At 43.7% G+C, this 18,231-nt stretch overlaps 1 protein-coding gene across 1 annotated transcript in view; it reads right to left on the bottom strand.

Annotated features, from left to right (window-relative positions):
- Nucleotides 1-18,231, bottom strand: part of LRRC2 (leucine rich repeat containing 2) — a 315,710-nt gene that overhangs the window by 70,290 nt on the left and 227,189 nt on the right. Inside the window, exon 5 of the mRNA XM_083158350.1 lies at nucleotides 716-852. Coding sequence (XP_083014476.1) covers nucleotides 716-852 — 137 coding nt within the window. The remainder of the gene's footprint in view (nucleotides 1-715; nucleotides 853-18,231) is intronic.

Below are 18,231 nucleotides of genomic sequence, written 5' to 3'. Positions count from 1 at the left end.
CCCGAAGCGTGGCAAGCGCAGCGGTACGCGTCCTCCGACCTTTTCATACCCGCACTATCCACATCGGCGTGGAGTTGATATTATATAGTGAGCGCAGCGAGCCACCGAGCCCGAAGCATGGCAAGCGCAGCGTGCCCTGCGAGGGGACGCAGATAACTTCACATGTATTCCGCATCCCCTCGCGGGGCTCGCTGTGCTAACCACACTGTATAAAATCAACTCCACACCAACGTAGATAGGGGGGGTATGAAAAATTCGGAGGACACGTACCGCCGCCGCTCGCCACGCTTCGGGTTGGCATTAATAGTGGCGGGGGAGTTAACAATGGGGGTTCATATAACATACTAATCACCAATCAGGGTGCATGTACAATTATATCATCGTTTGGATCGCATCGCATGCCATTTTAATGGCACGCGATGCGATTTTAAAATTATACAGTGCGGCTCTTAGGACCCGAAAATCGGCATGCAATGGTATGCGATGGGTGCCGTGCTAGGAAACAAGTACCTAAAAAAACAGTAAAATTTATATTAAAAGTGAAAATGTAAAATAATCCGTAATTAAATAGCCACGGTTTTGCTTATCTCTAAATACAAAGAATCACATTAATAAATTATATTATTATAAGCATTAATATAAACAGATTTTTTTTATAACATTGACACATTTAAAATGTACTTTATAATTTAAAGCGAGGCAACAAATGTCCTACCTCAAAAGGTAACTCTGTGAGATTTATATTTCCAGATACATCCAACTTTTCAAGGTTTTCACAATCTCCCAGCTCAGGTGGTATGGTTTTCAGATTATTAAAACTAACATTGAGTTCTTTCAAATGTCTCAGACACCCTGTGAAATAGAGCATATATATATATATAATCACTTGATGATATGTGTTGCATAAGGTATCTTGCTTAGAATGGAAGAGTACAGATTTGTTTAACTAGTTTTTTCCAAAGAACATAGAGCAGCCTTTGCAGGAATACAAAATAGCACAAATAACTGGGATGATATAAATAAGTAATACTCAATTAGACACAAAAGACAAAAGTAGAATTAGCTCAAACAGTATATCATTGTTCAATGTACAATAAAAAAAGCAATTGTGTTTGTAATGCATGTAGTATACTATGAAGGGTGGATGTGTCCAGTATGTCCATTGGTAAAAATCATCAAAGGACACATTTTTGGGCGCATGGCAGGTGCTTTTATCCATTATACTGAAGGCATTGTGACTGAGTTTACAATGCCCTTAATCACATGTAGTTTACTTCAAGCCCAAATCACTTTAGGGCAAAATTTAGAATTATATAGTTTTACACTACAGTATATTCTCTAAAAGCCCAGTACTATCTTGATTATTGATATTATTATTAAAATTATTATTATTATTATTATTATTAATAATAATAATAATAATAATAATAATTCATACATTTTCTTACTATTTCTACAGGTAGGACCACTGAGACTTCTGTAAGTATGGGAGCTGAGAGTGTATAGCAACAGGAGGAGGTACAGTAATGCCCTCTCATCTCTGGGGGTGAGTTTTTCTATGACTCCCCTGAACTGCTTGACTTTTTGAGGCTACCCATTCCTGCATTTTTGCTGTAATGTAAGATAAATCAAGCAGAATGTTTAGAACACTGGAAATAAACAAGTCAGGTCAAGTTCAGACGTATAATGTACATATTGTGTTAGAAACCCTTCTCCTTCTCTCATGTAAGGCGAAGAGGGTTTTGAAATTTAAATGGCCACAGCATTAACGAGAAAGAGCTTAGAAATGTAGAAATGATCTATCAACTTTTGTGAAAGCAGAGATGAACAAGCACACTATGGATGCAATGAGGTACTTGCAGTTTCACTATACCACCTGAAATTCTGGCAAGATCAACCATATACTGTAGCTCTGGAAGTGGGCTTCTCTTCTGTTTGGCTTTGTGGCGGATCTAAGCAGAGGATTACCTGTGGAGTATGTGCTGTGAGTCTGAAGTTTTATTCCTGTGTTAGATAACTTGCAAGTAAAGATGGGAGCTGGTGATGATAGAGATAGTTACTAATGAGCAGACACCAGTATGTATTTCTATTCTCCAGGTACAGATGGAGCCTTCTTTGACTAGCCTTCTCTAGATAGCCATAGTGAGCTATGGCTCACCAAGACCGATTAGTTTAGGATTAAGTCTGACAACTCTGGTGCCAGAGAGACCTGGAAGCAGAATACACTCCACAGCTGGTGAGATATATGAAACCCCACTCTGCTCAAGCTCCACTCAATCACCATTGTGCATGTAATAGTGAGTATGGCTGTACCTGCTATGTATCAATAAGCCAACTCTACTGGTTAAGTAACTGGGCTTTTCATACAGGAGATTGAGTTATCTGCTGGTGTGTTTCTATATAACTATTCAAAATAAACACTTGAACATACATAATCAACAGTGCGGGTATAATATAAATACATTTTTTTAGTCTATAAATTGAGCTTGGGTAATTATGACAATTTATTCTGGATTTAAAGCCAAATTCTACAACCACAATGCAAAGTGATGCAAATATTCCAATGAACAGTTTTAATAGATTCACTCAACAACTATCACTATTATCAAATAGGCATATCATTACTTCCTAGTGCCTCAGACATCAATGCTGCCAATATACCGTGTTAATAGATAGCCTTCTAAGGTACATTACTACAGCTCATGAAATGGTTGCATCTACTGTGTATGGGTCCATTTTCCTTTCTACAACCAGAAATCTTTAATTGCTATTTAGCAAGTTTTGCCTCAGGTGACACATTTACTAGTTGTAATTTCTTTCAAATGAGTTTTACACTGTTTAAATATCTGAAACTACTTTACAGCTCCTGCACATCACATCACATCACATGCATTTTTATATATATATATATATATATATATATATATATATATATATATATATATATATATATATATATATATATATATATGTAGGATTATTCTAACATTTTCTTATGTTTTTTATAATTAAGGCATACAAGACAGTTGTTAATCAGCAGCAGAGTACTCAAGGGATATAAGTTTCTATCTGACAGATTCATGTTTGTCAAATATTGCACAGATGCAAGAAAGCAGATGTGTATTTGTGTTTAATTAAATTCTAATGCAGTAGGTGGTGTCTGTATTAGATAGACGCCTTCTGGTAGCATTAGTGAGGATCCGAGTTCTGCGTGTTAAGATTTATTCTTGGATCACCATCACTGGTCAGTTCTGAATCGTGATGTTAACAGGCACCAGCCAGCCGCTGTAAGGTCAAGTGTACTCAGGTTGTCCGTCGGATCTGGACTCTAAAGTCCAGGAAGTCTGCATCTGAAGAAGCAGACTCTGGAACCATAACACCTTCAAATGTGGACAACACACCCCAAATTTGAAGAACAGTGCTCTCTCTATGTAGAGGAGAACTGTAAGAGAAGAGGAGGCCCGCATGCAGCCTCCTCCATTTGGGTCCTCTCCTTTTTGCCAGCTGCAGCACCCCGCCATGCAGTGCAAGAGTCTGAGCACTAGAGCTCGCAGAATCTACTGCGCATGTGCAAACCTCCCAAAAAATTGAGTCTGGCAGCACTGCTACATTCATATGCAGACTCGAGGGATAAGCAGTGCCATTTTCAGCAGGAACCAGCGTTAGCTCAGTTCCTGAACCTATGATTAAATATGACATAATCAGGAACTGGATGGTAGATTTATTAAGCTCGGTGAAGTTCACATTGAATTGAATGTTTACTGGCTTTGTTATGATCTTTCATGGTGCCTGTGATTGGCTGTTGCTATTGGCTGACCTTACCAGCAGCTGCCTCGCTGCCCCGCCCTCCAGGTTACCATAGAGTGTGTTGACTTGTTACACGTTGAGCAAGATGGCGGTGGAGGCTGGCTATCAGGGCTGGGTGCACCGGTGATCCAAGCTGGACAGCGGGGAATGAGGGGCAGGAGTCACCCAGACTGGTGAGAGAGTGTGGGGGAGTCATAGTGTTTCTGGAGGCACTCGTAATTTACCTGTCACAGTGGCTTTGGGGGAGGGGGAGCCAGCATGTGTGCCCTTACTGCTTACGTATGTATGTATGTATGTATGCATGCATAGAGTGCTCGAAGTGGGCCAGTATACAACGGTATGGCATACCGGCACTTCACTTTGAGAACTGATTTGTTTTTCCCGCGGTGGTGGGGAGCAGGCATCCCTATGGTGGCAGCGGATGCGGCGGTGAACGGGGGAGCAGAAGAATTCTCCCATGAGCAGGGAGAAGAAGACGTGGTCCCGGTGGCAGCAGCCCTGAGCGAGGGGGTAGAGAACAGAAGACGCGGCAGCAGCTGCCTGGAGCAGGGGGAACAGAAGACACGGCAGCAGTGGCCCTGACCGATGGGGGAAAGAACAGGAGACGCAACAGCAGCTGTCCTGAGGAGAAGACCCGGCAGTGGCGGCCTGAGCTTGGAAGCATGGACCAGGTCTCCTTTGGATATGCTGTTGTGGAGACCCAACATTAAAAGGTTCACATCTTTTTACTGTATGGGGGCAGGGGACAGACCAAGTTATGTCGGTATGAGTGGGGGTGGGGGGGAGCAGTGCAGATAGGGTAAATTAGGATTTACAAGATGCCTGTCACAGGCTCTCCCCCCCAGTAACCACCCTCTTTTTTCTCTCTCTCCCAGTGCCTAGTTTTCTCTCCCCCACCCCAGTGTCTCTCCTCTCTTTCTCCACCTCCCTCACTATCTCTCCTCTCTATTTCTCCATCTGTGCTCCCCCTCCATCTCCCGATGCTCTTTTTCACCCTTCCTTGCTCCCCCTACCCCCTCTCTTGCTCTCTCTCTCTCCCCTGCGCTCCCTCTCCTCTATTTCTCCATCCCCACCCCAAACACCCTCCATCTCCCTTTCCCCCCTCCCTCCTCTGTCCCCTGCCCCCCCCACACACCCCTTCCCCACCCTTGCACTCCCTTACTTTCTTTCATCTCTTTTCCTGGATCCTGTGCTATCCCTTCATTTACCTCTCTCTATCCTATGTGCTCTCTTTCTCCCTCCTATTTTCCATTAAGCTCCACTGCAGAGTACAGAAGCCTTTTGGTCTCGCACAGCAGTGCTCTGGCGTAATGCACTTAGCGCAGGTATGCATTGCAGGACAGCGCAAGGGTGGAGCTGTGCCTATCCCCCAGGTCTGCTGCACCGGCCTTGCACATTTAACAGCTGAAAAGGGGGAAGAAGCATCTGGAAGCAGCATAATAACTGTTAACCTGCTTCAGAGAGTGATTGCCTCTGTGCCTGTCCACCTTATAACTCCTCCTCGCTGCAATCAGGTATTGTTTAAGCACCCCTGCCTCTGCTCTGCTCCCTTACCATGCAATGTATGGCTGGCTGTCTAGCCTGAGTCCATGTTTCCACAGTCCCCCCAGTCACCAGTATGTACTGTATGTCAAACCAGGCCCCAGCATGTCTCTATGTTCATCTCCCTCCAGTCACCAATGTGCCCCCGCCTCCGGCCGCAGCGTGTATTTCTCCATGTCCCCCCTAGTCACAGCGTGTATACCCCTCTCCAGCCACCGTGTGTATGTCTGGGGTATGTGATGTGGTACACTACGCTTAAAGGAATGCCTTTTTGGTGGCTACACCCCCTTTTTAACTACATCCTTTATTTTTCCATTCCCCCACTTTCAAATTTCCACTTCGAGCACTGCAGGCATGTATGAATGTATGTAGTGTTTCTCAGAGGCTGTGGATGTATTGGGAAGTAAGGTGCTGTGGTATGCTCATACAATGTCCTAGTTTATCTATTGCACCCCTGCTGTCACATTAAATACACTGTACAGTGTGCATGCACCACATTGACATGGGTCATGTGTGGGCAGTGCTGTGTGTTATGATTTAAACCAATTATATATTCAGTCAGATACTTGCATTTTCTACTTGCATTGAGTACTTTTCCCCACTGATTACTCCTCATTGCAGTCTTTGTAGTTTATCCAGGTATGTTTCTGTTTTTTTGTTTGTGATTTTTTTTTTTTTTTACTTTGTTCCCTCTACATTAAATTGGTGCAAAGCAATGAAGATTTACAGGAAATTAAATGGAAGCATTTTATGTGACAAAAGGGTGCATCTAAAGCTGTGACAATGAGACATGTTGTGCAGCTTCTGTTTTTTTTTTCACAATTCCATAATTCTCGGCATAGTTATCACCACCCACTTTGTCATGTTGCCACTCCCCCTAGTGGCATATGACCACGCCCCTAAGCACGCCCACACACAGTCTTTTTTTCTACTTGCACCACTGCATGGGACTCACAGTCCCCGTGTTCACCGTGCACATTACCCATTACCCATTATAAATATGCCACTGTCTCTGTACATGTTAATCATGCTTCCAAAGACAAACATTTATAGAGGATATACTGCGCCTCAGAACTGCAGCACCATGTTACACTCAGGTTACCAACCCTAACACATATACACCACAGAATCTGAATGTCTCATCTACTTGGCACTCTCTCTCTCAGAATAGAAGTATCACAACCAGACCGGAGATGGGGGAGAAAAAAAATCAGTCAGAGGTATAATGTCATCTACAGCTGTTACTACACACTATGGGCTAGATTTATTATATTGGCAATTAACGCGCAACTATAACACTTAATAGTGAGGCGAAGCAGGAGGGGAGACCAACAAGATGTATAAACATCTTGCCCGCTGAAGTGGGGGAGCGCTAACTCCGCCTCCAGCAATGCCTCCTCCTGCTGACAGCGCATCAGTTAACACTGACACACTGTCTCCTTCCCCCAAGCTGGCTGGACTGGGCATGCGCTGGAACTCACCACTCACGCAAAATCTCCAGGGCAGCTCAGAGCCAGCAGCAGGGACAGCGCTGTCCCTGCTGTGGGCATAGAGCATAGCCACCTGTAGCTGTCGAAGTCAATAGCTGCAGGGGGCGGAACGGTGATTGATGCTGACCTTTCATACATTAGGTAGGAGGCAGATGCGCAGTATAAAATAAGGTCCCTGCGCTATGCCTCCTGCCCCACACACCGCACATTAAACACCCGCACAGTGTCATAGATCAGGGAAAGCGCTATCCCCAGCCATAACGCACGGGAATAGCGCAGATTCCCCTGATCGCCACTTAATAAATCTACCCCTGTATGACCTCTTTACTAACCTTTCTTCAACTCCCTATGTGCACAGAAAGGTTTCTTTCAATTGGATCACAGGTACCCATTCCATCTCTAACCCGGCAGTAGTGTGGATGGAAGTTGGTGTTCCAGATTGTGAAGTTAGTTTGTTTGTCCTTTTTTTATCTGGAATGTTATATAACATCTTTTATTTGGAATACATTTATCTGCTTGGAGTGACTTAGAGATTGGACTCACTCATTATCCAGGATTAGAAAAATAAACTGCTATGTGAACATAGGGAACTTCCTTAAAGTGAGAAAATACCCTTATGTGTATAGAAGCGGCTGTGATCTAATTGAAAGAAACCTTTATGTGCAAATAGGGAGTTGAAGAAAGGTCAGTAAAGAGGTCATACAGTGTGTAGTAACAGTTGTGTTGGTGCGCTGAGGCATGACCAGTGACCTGGCGGTTAGTGGGCCTGACAAAGAACTTGCTACTGTTAGAACTGTTCCCAATAGGGGTGGCCTAGTCTCTGTCCTTAAAAAACTAGGTCGCTTGCATATCCTCACACTTAATTAAGTATTCGTCCCATTTCTGGGAGAGAGTGTCATGTTAATCATGTGCTGGCTGAAAGGCAGATGCAAGTGTCATCACAAGACCCATTCTGCACATGCGCAAAATTGGTCTTGCTCCTTCGCAGCCCTCCAAACATCATATTGGTATGCAAACTATCAGGTTTTGCATACAAATTTGAATGAGGCCCTCTGTACCTTGGCAAAACCATATTGTATTGCAGGTGGGGCAGAGAGATTTGTGTTCAAACTAAGATCTAAATTGTAGTGGAAAAAAAAAAAGTTGCCCAGAAATTTACCTGCTACATGCAAAGCAGACAGCATTTTCCCTGCATACACAATAAATAAATAAATAAATGTGTTTGCACCCATTGCTTTGTACCATGCAGGGTCGGATTAAGCCTTTGGAGGGCCCACGGCGCCCAAGTTTCTTACGTACAGCACCATAGGAAAATCGCATCGCATGGGCCATTATAACGGCCGTGCAATGCGATTTTCCTATGTAATTTATTCACTGCTCTCTTAGTCCCGGGGAATCGCATCGCATCGCATTGCATCGCATTGTACCTGTACAATGCCATTAGGTATACAATTATGACATACAATGAGGTTTTAGGCCCCCCCCCCACTATCCATGCCACCCTGAAGCGTGGCGAGCGGGCGGCGTAACGCGTCCTCCGACCTTTTCTTACCCCTACTATCCACGTCGGCGTGGAGTTGATTTTATAAACCGTGTTGAGCGCAGTGAGCCACCGAGCCCGAAGCGTGGCGAGGGGATGCGGATTACTTTACATGTATTCCGCATCCACTCGCCACGCTTTGGGGTGGCGTGGATAGTGGGGGGTGCCTAAAACCTCATTGTATGTCATTATTGTATACCTAATGGCATTGTACACCCTATACAATATAAATAAAAGAGCAATAAATTGCATAGGAAAATTGCATCACATCGTATCGGCACTTACAATGGCACATTAAATGTGATGCAATGCAATTTTCCTACGCAGAATAGCCCCCTAAGCAAATAATGAAAAAGGCTGTGTTTGTCCCTCTGTACCTTACTCTGTAGGAGCCCTGGCAGGCTCAGCGCTGCCTCTAATTAAAAACCCTCCAATGATGAGCCCGCTGCTGCTGCTGACCTCCATAGGCTTGAGAAGCATAAGATGAGCTCCACCAAGCAGAGCTCAACACAAGCCTCTCAGCCTCTGACCTCTTGTGCAAAGTCTCATGGGACTTAGTCAACTCCCCGTAATGCAATGCACACTTGTGCAGTCAGTGTGCCTTGGCTCCTGATGCTCAGCACCATTAATCATTGTCAGATAGGCAAAGCTGCAGCACTACCTCACTCCCATGCACAACACTTTTATCTAAAAAAAAAATATTTTTAACCACAGAGGGTTTAAAACAGAGCCAAGGGGCACTGACCCCCTGTGCCCCCGCTTAATCCGACTCTGGCACCAAGGGTTTGTGCAGTTGCGTGGTTACTTGTGTGAAGATACGAGTTCTTCAATCACTCAGACACCGAGCAGATGAAACCAAAATATGGTTTATTATTATCACAGCACACGAAAGTAGATGAAGACAGGAAAAAGATTCAAATGGTAGCATAAAAACATCCGGGTAGCAAAGTCCTTGTAGCATCACAGTCCAAAGCACAAAACTATCACTTATTCCACACAGCAGTGATAGCAGATGAGTCCACACGATACCTAGACAGAGCATAACCTCTTAGTCCAGGATAGTCCATCAATTTTCTCTCCTGGCTTGTCTGCAAGTCATTTTAAAAACTTCTCAATTCCCACGGTGCACAAACCGAACGTGGGCTTGCAGTGGATCTTGATTGGTGGATTCAAGAGTCAGGTATCACCCCCTCCCAGCTACTGCTGCTGCCCCCCCCTGCTGGGTCAGGCCCCAGAAAGTCTGGAAGTGGCCAGAGATATGCAGAGCAGTGTCAACACAAGATACAAAACACAGTCTGATTACATTATGTCCTGATTACCCCCTGTGAACATTTCCTGTTGATAGCAGGGGAATTGGATCACCCCCTGTGAAGATTGTCCCTCAGCTACCACCCTCCTGTGATAGCAGGAACAAAAGTATGGTAATTGGACATAACCTTTTGGTGAATTCTTTCCTGGGTATTTCCTGTCCGACCATATTTGCTTAACAGCATCTAATACTATGGTACACACAGATATGGGGGATAGAAACATCTGCAGTGAACAAGAGACCTAAAATGTACATTAATTACTGTGGAGTTCTACAGCCTAATACTATATGATCTGGAAATACACACAGATTTGGGGGATAGAAACATCTATGGAGAATAAGAGGGTACAGACAGACTAAAATAGTACATTAATTACTACACCTAATAAAATATCATAATTACAGTCTTACGGTCAGTTTGATAACCTCACATTCCTTCCCCTACTATTTTAGTTCTTGTACCAAGGTGTTCTGGAACCAATAACAACCGGTAGTGGGATGCAGAGCAGAGAATCTGAGGTTTGGATGGACCACCTGAGTCCCACAGAGTGACATCATACCAAACCCATCTTGGAAGAGGCGGCTGGTTTGCAGAATCAGCAAGGGCAATATCACAATATAAGTTATGCATGTTAACTAACAAGTGAGTTAGCAATCCCCCGTCCTCAAATGCTGGGTACCCCCCCTCTGCAACATCGTAAACTTTCACACCGGGCACACCTATAGGGTGTGCTAATACTTTTGTCTCTGGCACAAGGGGGCAGGGAGCAGTTTCCACCTCCCCCTCTTGCCCAAGGAACATCTGCCAAACGGCAGCCCAATATCGGAGCCCTGGCCCTGGCACTTCCGCCACTCTGTCAAGTCCTTCCTCCCTCAAACCCAAACTAGGGGCATGGCAAATTTCAGTACAGCATTTGGTCTCAATGCCCAGGGCTGAGAAGGGACCCTCCATCAGGAACAATTCCGCTGGTGGCTGCAGGGCAGGCTGGTCCAAGGCCAGTCCTACCCCCTCAAAAGCCTGGGTCTCACCTGCCGCTTCCTCTGCGCAGTCCTCAGTCTCCAGGATAACCACCTTCCCCAGCTGAATATGCTGGGCAGCCTGAAGCACGACATCATCTGCGACTGGTATGCTTGTGGCCTGGATGTTGTCAGATACTCCTCTAACCACGGTGATCTCCTCCTGGACGCAGTCCTCATAGATCCCCTGGCAGCAGGTTAATAATTCTGCATCTCCCACCTCAGCAAAAGGGAAGCAGTAGTGCAGCTCCTCCCAGGGTGCCTGGCTCACAGGCCCCACTTCCTTCATTTTGGGGATAACCTTCCCCTATATAGAACACTGAGCAGCTTCTCCCCTAGGTTGTGGGAGAAGCTGTTGCAGGCGGTGCCTTTCATCACGCCCCCTGCGACACTGATCTTGCCATGCTGGGGTATCCAGGAGCCCGCGATCATTCGCCTCTTCCTCTGCCACCACGAAGCACTCCTCCAGACACTGCAATTGTTCCCACACACTCAACTGTGCACCGAAATGGAGGATCCATGCCCGATAATCAGCAAATGCATTTGTAGGATCTCCCTGATCGTGAAGGATCTGCTGAAGGATTTCCCCGCGAGTGCAGGATTGGATGGGTATACCTCGCAGCTTACATTCTGCTATCAGCTCCTCCATACTCATTTCTTCAAGGGCAGTTAGGGGCCCCCCTGACAACGACCCTTCTCTTGCGGTAACAATTAATTCTGTGGCAGACCCCTCGGTTGTCTGCCCAGATTGCAGTAGCCCCCTTCTAGACCTTTCCTCTGATTCTATCTGGGGCATCAATTTATTCTGGACTTGTCCTTCAGCCTCAGAATATTGTCCTCTTTGTAGCATCTGGGTAACTGTAGCAATCACTTCCTCTGTAAATTCTACAAACTCTGGCTCCCCCAGCAGATTCCACGAGGTGGCCTCACCTTTACAGTGCAGGAATGCATCCCCCAGGTAACACAACTTGTCCTGTATGCTGGATACTCTCCACCCGCTGATCATCTGCTGAGCTTCTTCCCAGTACTCCCAGATATACTGCATTTTTCTGACAATAAATAACAGATCCGGCTTCCCAGCCTGCCGATACACTGAAGAACCTCCATCCCTGAGCTCCTCTGCTCCAGGGGTCTTGAGGCATCGATTTTCTTTCCTTGGAAACATTTTCCCTTTCCACATGAATGACACCTGCTCACTTGCAGAACTTCACCTTATTGCATTTTCCGTTTCCTTACATATGGTCTGATCTCTGTTCTCTGTGCTTTCTGTGCTCGATGGTTGGTGTCTGAATGATCCCACTGTCGCTGCCGCCAAATGTGAAGATACGGGGTTCCTCAATCACTCAGACACCGAGCAGATGAAACCAAAATATGGTTTATTTTTATCACAGCACACACATGTAGATGAAGACAGGAAAAAGATTCAAATGGTAGCATAAAAACATCCGGGTAGCAAAGTCCTTGTAGCATCACAGTCCAAAGCACAAAACTATCACTTATTCCACACAGCAGTGATAGCAGATGAGTCCACACGATACCTAGACAGAGCATAACCTCTTAGTCCAGGACAGTCCATCAATTTTCTCTCCTGGCTTGTCTGCAAGTCATTTTAAAAACTTCTCAATTCCCACGGTGCACAAACCAAATGTGGGCTTGCAGTGGATCTTGATTGGTGGATTCAAGAGTCAGGTATCACCCCCTCCCAGCTACTGCTGCTGCTCCCCCCCCTGCTGGGTCAGGCCCCAGAAAGTCTGGAAGTGGCCAGAGATATGCAGAGCAGTGTCAACACAAGATACAAAACACAGTCTGATTACATTATGTCCTGATTACCCCCTGTGAACATTTCCTGTTGATAGCAGGGGAATTGGATCACCCCCTGTGAAAATTGTCCCTCAGCTACCACCCTCCTGTGATAGCAGGAACAAAAGTATGGTAATTGGACATAACCTTTTGGTGAATTCTTTCCTGGGTATTTCCTGTCCGACCATATTTGCTTAACAGCATCTAATACTATGGTACACACAGATATGGGGGATAGAAACATCTGCAGTGAACAAGAGACCTAAAATGTACATTAATTACTGTGGAGTTCTACAGCCTAATACTATATGATCTGGAAATACACACAGATTTGGGGGATAGAAACATCTATGGAGAATAAGAGGGTACAGACGGACTAAAATAGTACATTAATTACTACACCTAATAAAATATCATAATTACAGTCTTACGGTCAGTTTGATAACCTCACAACTTGTTTTTTTTGTGTGCTTTTTTTGCTTTGCTCCCCAGTGATAAGGTTCTAGATTTTTTTCAACTGCATCCGCTAAATATTAGGTATCTTGAAAAATATGGCCACAATGTTAGTTAGTATAAAGCATTCAGATGTTACATCGTATGGAGTGCTAGACTACATCTTTCTGTATGCTTGGGCTATATGAGAAAAAAATAAACCTCTAATGGAACTTACAATGCAACATAATGAGAATTTTACAAGGGTATACTTGTAATGATTAATAACACAACTCACTTTCCTTTTCCATGCAAGAGTAATTTTCTTCTCTGTGCGAGAACAGTCTCTTGGATCTTCTCATTATACACACCTTTAATTTTTATCTCTAAATAGCGCTTACTTTTCTTTATAAAATATTTCCATTGGATTAAATAAACTTAAATGTACTGTATTCTTTGTGCTGAAGTTAGTGTGCTGCAGCTTCCCACAGTGCTAAAGAAGGTTAGAAACAGCATGGAGGTTCCATCAGTGCGGCATGAGTGCAGCCTAACCAAGATCACAGAACCTGTTCAATCATATCTACTATTTAGTACATGTACCAGTGAAACAGCAGGCTAATGCGCTTCCTCTCAGACTGCTGAGATAAATATGTCCAACTCAATTGATGTTCAATATTCAAAATTGTAGGCTTTTACTTCTAGAGATAAGGATAATGCCATCCATTGTAAATACATTTATTCTGAAATGCATTTATATGTATCATTTTATTTCATATGTAAAAATATAATTTAAAACTATATTGTTTAATATAGTTAAATAAATACACTGAATCTAGAAGTATTAGAAATAATATTAAAATGCTTGTTCTGGCTGAATAAAATACAGACACATCTTGGAAACATTTGTTTTAAAAGTTACTGTTAAATGTATCTATAATTGATAAATACAGTAGCAGTCTAATGCTGGCCATACACTGATGCTATTTAACAACTGTTCACCCGATTCTGATGGATCGGGCAGAGAAATTGGGTGGACAAATCACATGTGTTTGACATTAGGCATCATATCCGACTCGGACAGCCTCCCGGCAGCGGGGATTGGGATCGCATGCGATCCTACCACCCAGGAAGGTCCCGGAGGCTCAAGAGGGATCAGCTGCGATTTCTCCACTTGGAGAAGTCGCAGTAATGTATGGGGCCTTAAGAGACATGGGTCCTCCCAATCTGGCTACTCACTAATGGGAGCAACTGTGGATTAAAGATATGTTTTTTTATTTATTTTATGGCCACTACTGTCCACCTATAATTTAGCAAGCTGAAGATCAGCGACACTTCCCCCCCCCCCCCCCCCCCCCATCCATCCTTTAAAGCTCCCTGGCTGCCAACTGCTTTACATAGCACAGAACAAATGGACTAATACAGCTGGTAGATTACTCTAAAGGTCCAAGATAATATAAACAACCCCAGTTGTACAGTACTGTATGTCATATAAGCAGTAGCTTCTCAGTTCATAATAAAAGTTGCTCCTACATAGAATAGTTACTTAATCTCAGATCTGTAGCAGCGGCCAGTACATCTGTGTTGGAAGATGCAAACACTGGCTTGGCACTCCAGAAAATGCTGCCTGGTGCCAACCTCCCTGACCCATGGACTGTCAATCAGGGTATAACTTAGGAAGCATTGCTTGTAACAACAGTCCTCCCACCGATGGTTAGTAGGCAAACCTTCGGGTCTGCATGCGACACTGAATCAAGCCCCGTATTTTAAGTAACCTCTTTAATATTGGCTTTGTATAGGTGCAACATTTTGTATTGTAAAGATTTTCATTGTCAGAAACTGGGAAAAATGATGGCACAGTGGGGAAGATGTATTAAGCCTGGGGAAATGATAAAGAGGCCGGTGAAAATGCAGCAGCCAATCAGCTCCTAAATGTCATTTTTTAAACTCAACGTGTAACTTGACAATTATAAACTGTTTGGCTAATCCATTGTCACCGGCCACTTTATCACTTCACTACGGTTAATAAATCTGCCCCGCATTTCACTGTAATGAATACATCTTGAGGCTCTTTATCAATGCATCGTGAACAATATCGGTAAGTATGTAAACACTATATTGTTCTCCTGTGGCAGCGCCAATATAGTTAACAATTGCTTCCGTGTGTACATAGCATTAGAGACAACTGTAATAGCACTCGATTTGCAGGAGCCAGCACGTCACTAGATTTAAAGCATTAAGGGGTAGATTTATTAAGCTTGGTGAAGTGATAAAGTGTCTGGTTATTATCACCAGCCAATCAGCTCCTACCTGTCATTTTTCAAACCAAGCCTGTAACTCCACAGTTAGGAGCTGATTGGCCGGTGATAAAAAACAGACACTTTGTGGGAAATTTTCTAAAGGAAATTTGTAAAAAAATAGGCGTATTTGTATCCAGAAATACACTTATTTTTGACACTTACTATCCCGAAAATACGGCAATTCGTATTCATATTGATAGCACATCAATACGAATTGCCGTATTTTCGGCATAGTAAATGTAAAAAATGAGTGTATTTCTGGATACAAATACACTTTTTTTTTTACAAATTTCCTTTAGTAAATTTCCCCCTTTATCACTTCCCCGAGCTTAATAAATCTGCCCCTGAGTTTAAAGGTAAAACAAACAATGTGTTGCTTTAAATCTAGTTCCTTGGAATCGCACCAGCTCCCACAAAATCATTATTACACTACACCCGTGAGCGATAAGTCAGGGTTGCCTAAATGATCCCCTCCTTCAGGGAAAAAATGCTCTGTTACTGGACTTCCCTGGTAATGTATGATTGCCATCACCTGTGAGCAGCTAGGTAATCGATAAGAAATGTGCTGCACCACAGGTGATGGCAATCCTACATTACCGGGGAAGTCCAGGAACAGAACATTTTCTCCCTGATGGAGAGGGTCTGGTAGGCAACACTACAATAAGTACAGCTGCTAATTGAATCATGTCCCCTGATGCTGGGTACACACCTAAAGATGTATTTGTCCAATCTGTCTGGTGTGAATAAAAATCTGGAAATGAAAATCTGCATTTGCTACCAAATAGTGGAAATAGACAAAAACAATTGCTTGGATAAATTTCTTTGTTATCAGATTGTTTTAACCAATTTTTCTAAGTGACCATTGTCTGATTTTCAGCATTTGGGAGAAAATATTTGATCCCACGCAATTCCAGGTTATTGTTCCACCAGATAGATTGGACAGATACATCTATAGGTGTGTACCCAGCTTGAGTGTCAGTAGTTACAGAAAAAATAGGAAAGCAGCTGTTATTCTGCAGTAATGATCTGTGGAGATTTCTTTGAAGTTGGAGACAATGATAGAGAAATTGAGGGACCAACTGGTTAATGAGCTATGTGTTAATTGTTATATGGCAGAGAGTTGTGTATTTAGAGAGAGGAATGCTGAAGTGAAGAATGAGTTTATTTCTGTCTGTGTACTGGTGCTATTAGTGTTGATCTTAAACTATTTCAGTGCCTAGCCGCCCACATACTGTAGTTCATATAAGGAATTACAGATAAAAAGGGAATAATAAAGATGTTTGAAATATACAGAAAAAAAACTTGGTACAAAGGCTATCTCTTTTTAAATAAATGCCCTACATCCTCTAATTGCTCAAATACAAAGTACTATACAAAATGCAAACCTGATACTATGCCCAATTACATGTGTGCTACACTGTACTGCATCTTGTGTTCTATATAATCGGTATATTGGAGTCTGCAGTACTGTTTTTGCTGTACATTTTTATGTTTAATTATATTTCTCACTTCTTGAGAAGGCCTAATTATCAATTAATGGACCTGCATCAGGAGGTCCAGCTGGTGTTCTGGGGGTTAATACCCCCTCCATTTCAGCACCTGAGGGGCATTACTAATTTGATTGAGCAGCTTTCACTTTGCTTTTATGTGCAAGAGGCAATTGATGGGACCTGCATTTAGAGGGCATATTAGTTACTGTGGTGCCATAAGAAGGATTTACAGTAACGGTAATGATAGGCTGTCTCTCAAGTTAGATATATTGGTAAGTGCTCTTATCATGAAGCCTTACAGTAGACAATTATATGTCTCAGAATGGGTGCTGTTATCATGCAGTATAGGGACTTGCGGAGGCCCCGGAATTGGGTTACCACCTTTTTGGAGAGAGATTCCTGGACAGTGGACCAGCCCTTGACCCAACCACAGCCCACCCCGCCCTTTGACCCACCTTACAACTGTTTTTTTTAACCTTTGCTCTAATTCTATTCTTGATTTTGCAAACCGTAATACCACTTACACAATTTGCCACACACCGTGATACATACATTACACGTTTTGCCACACATTGCTATGCTCAGTACACATTTTTCCATACACCACAATGCCCATTACACTTTGTGCCACACACTGTGATGCCCATTACATGTTACGCCACACATGCCCATTACACATTATCCCAGTGTTTGGCAAATGTTTTCAATATGTAGGAACCAGACAAACTAAAAATAGGTATAGTGCGCACCATAATGCCTATTAAACATCACACACAGTGGTGTAACTATAGAGGGTGCAGGGGGTGCAGTTGCTATGGGGCCCGGCGGGTTTGGGGGGCCCATGGGCCCAACAAGCTACCCCCTGCACCACCTCTTGGGTTAATGCTGTCGTGGGTTCGGGGACACTACCCGGCCACGGATACAGGGACACTAACCGGCCACGGATATGGGGGACAGTTCATGGCCGCGGATATGGGGGACACACTTCATCAAACACCGTAATGCCCATTACACATTATATCAAACACGTAATGCCCATTACACATTATACCAAGCACCATAATGTCCATTACATATTTTGCCACACACTGTAATGCTCATTATATATAATACCACATGCCATAAAGCCTATTACATATAAGTGCTGCTTACCTACATGCTTGTTGCTATGGGTTTTATTCTTGATGCAAAGGAGTTCAATATTTCATACTCGATGTCAGGGATTGCATGCTCTCTGCCAGAGGTTACATGATCTGCCAGGGGTTGCATGCTCTGTGCCAGGGAAGTACATACTCTATCCCAGGGTTATATGCTCTGCCAAGGGTTACATGCTTGTTGCCAAGGGGAAGTGAGAGGTGAGGCAAGGCAGGGTGAGTGGTGAGGCTGGCAGCCAGGCAGAGAACTGAAGGAAACGCAGCCCACCCTGGCGGCTGTATTGCTGTCAGAGCAGGTCTGTGCTGTTTGAATTTCGTGCCAGCTCGTGCATGCGGCAGTCAATCAGGAGCCG

This window comes from Crinia signifera, chromosome 1 (assembly GCF_055691185.1).
Source record: "Crinia signifera chromosome 1, ASM5569118v1, whole genome shotgun sequence".
NCBI lineage: Eukaryota > Metazoa > Chordata > Amphibia > Anura > Myobatrachidae > Crinia > Crinia signifera.
Note: the sequence above shows the minus strand (reverse complement) of the source record. Positions and strands in the feature narration are given on the sequence as shown.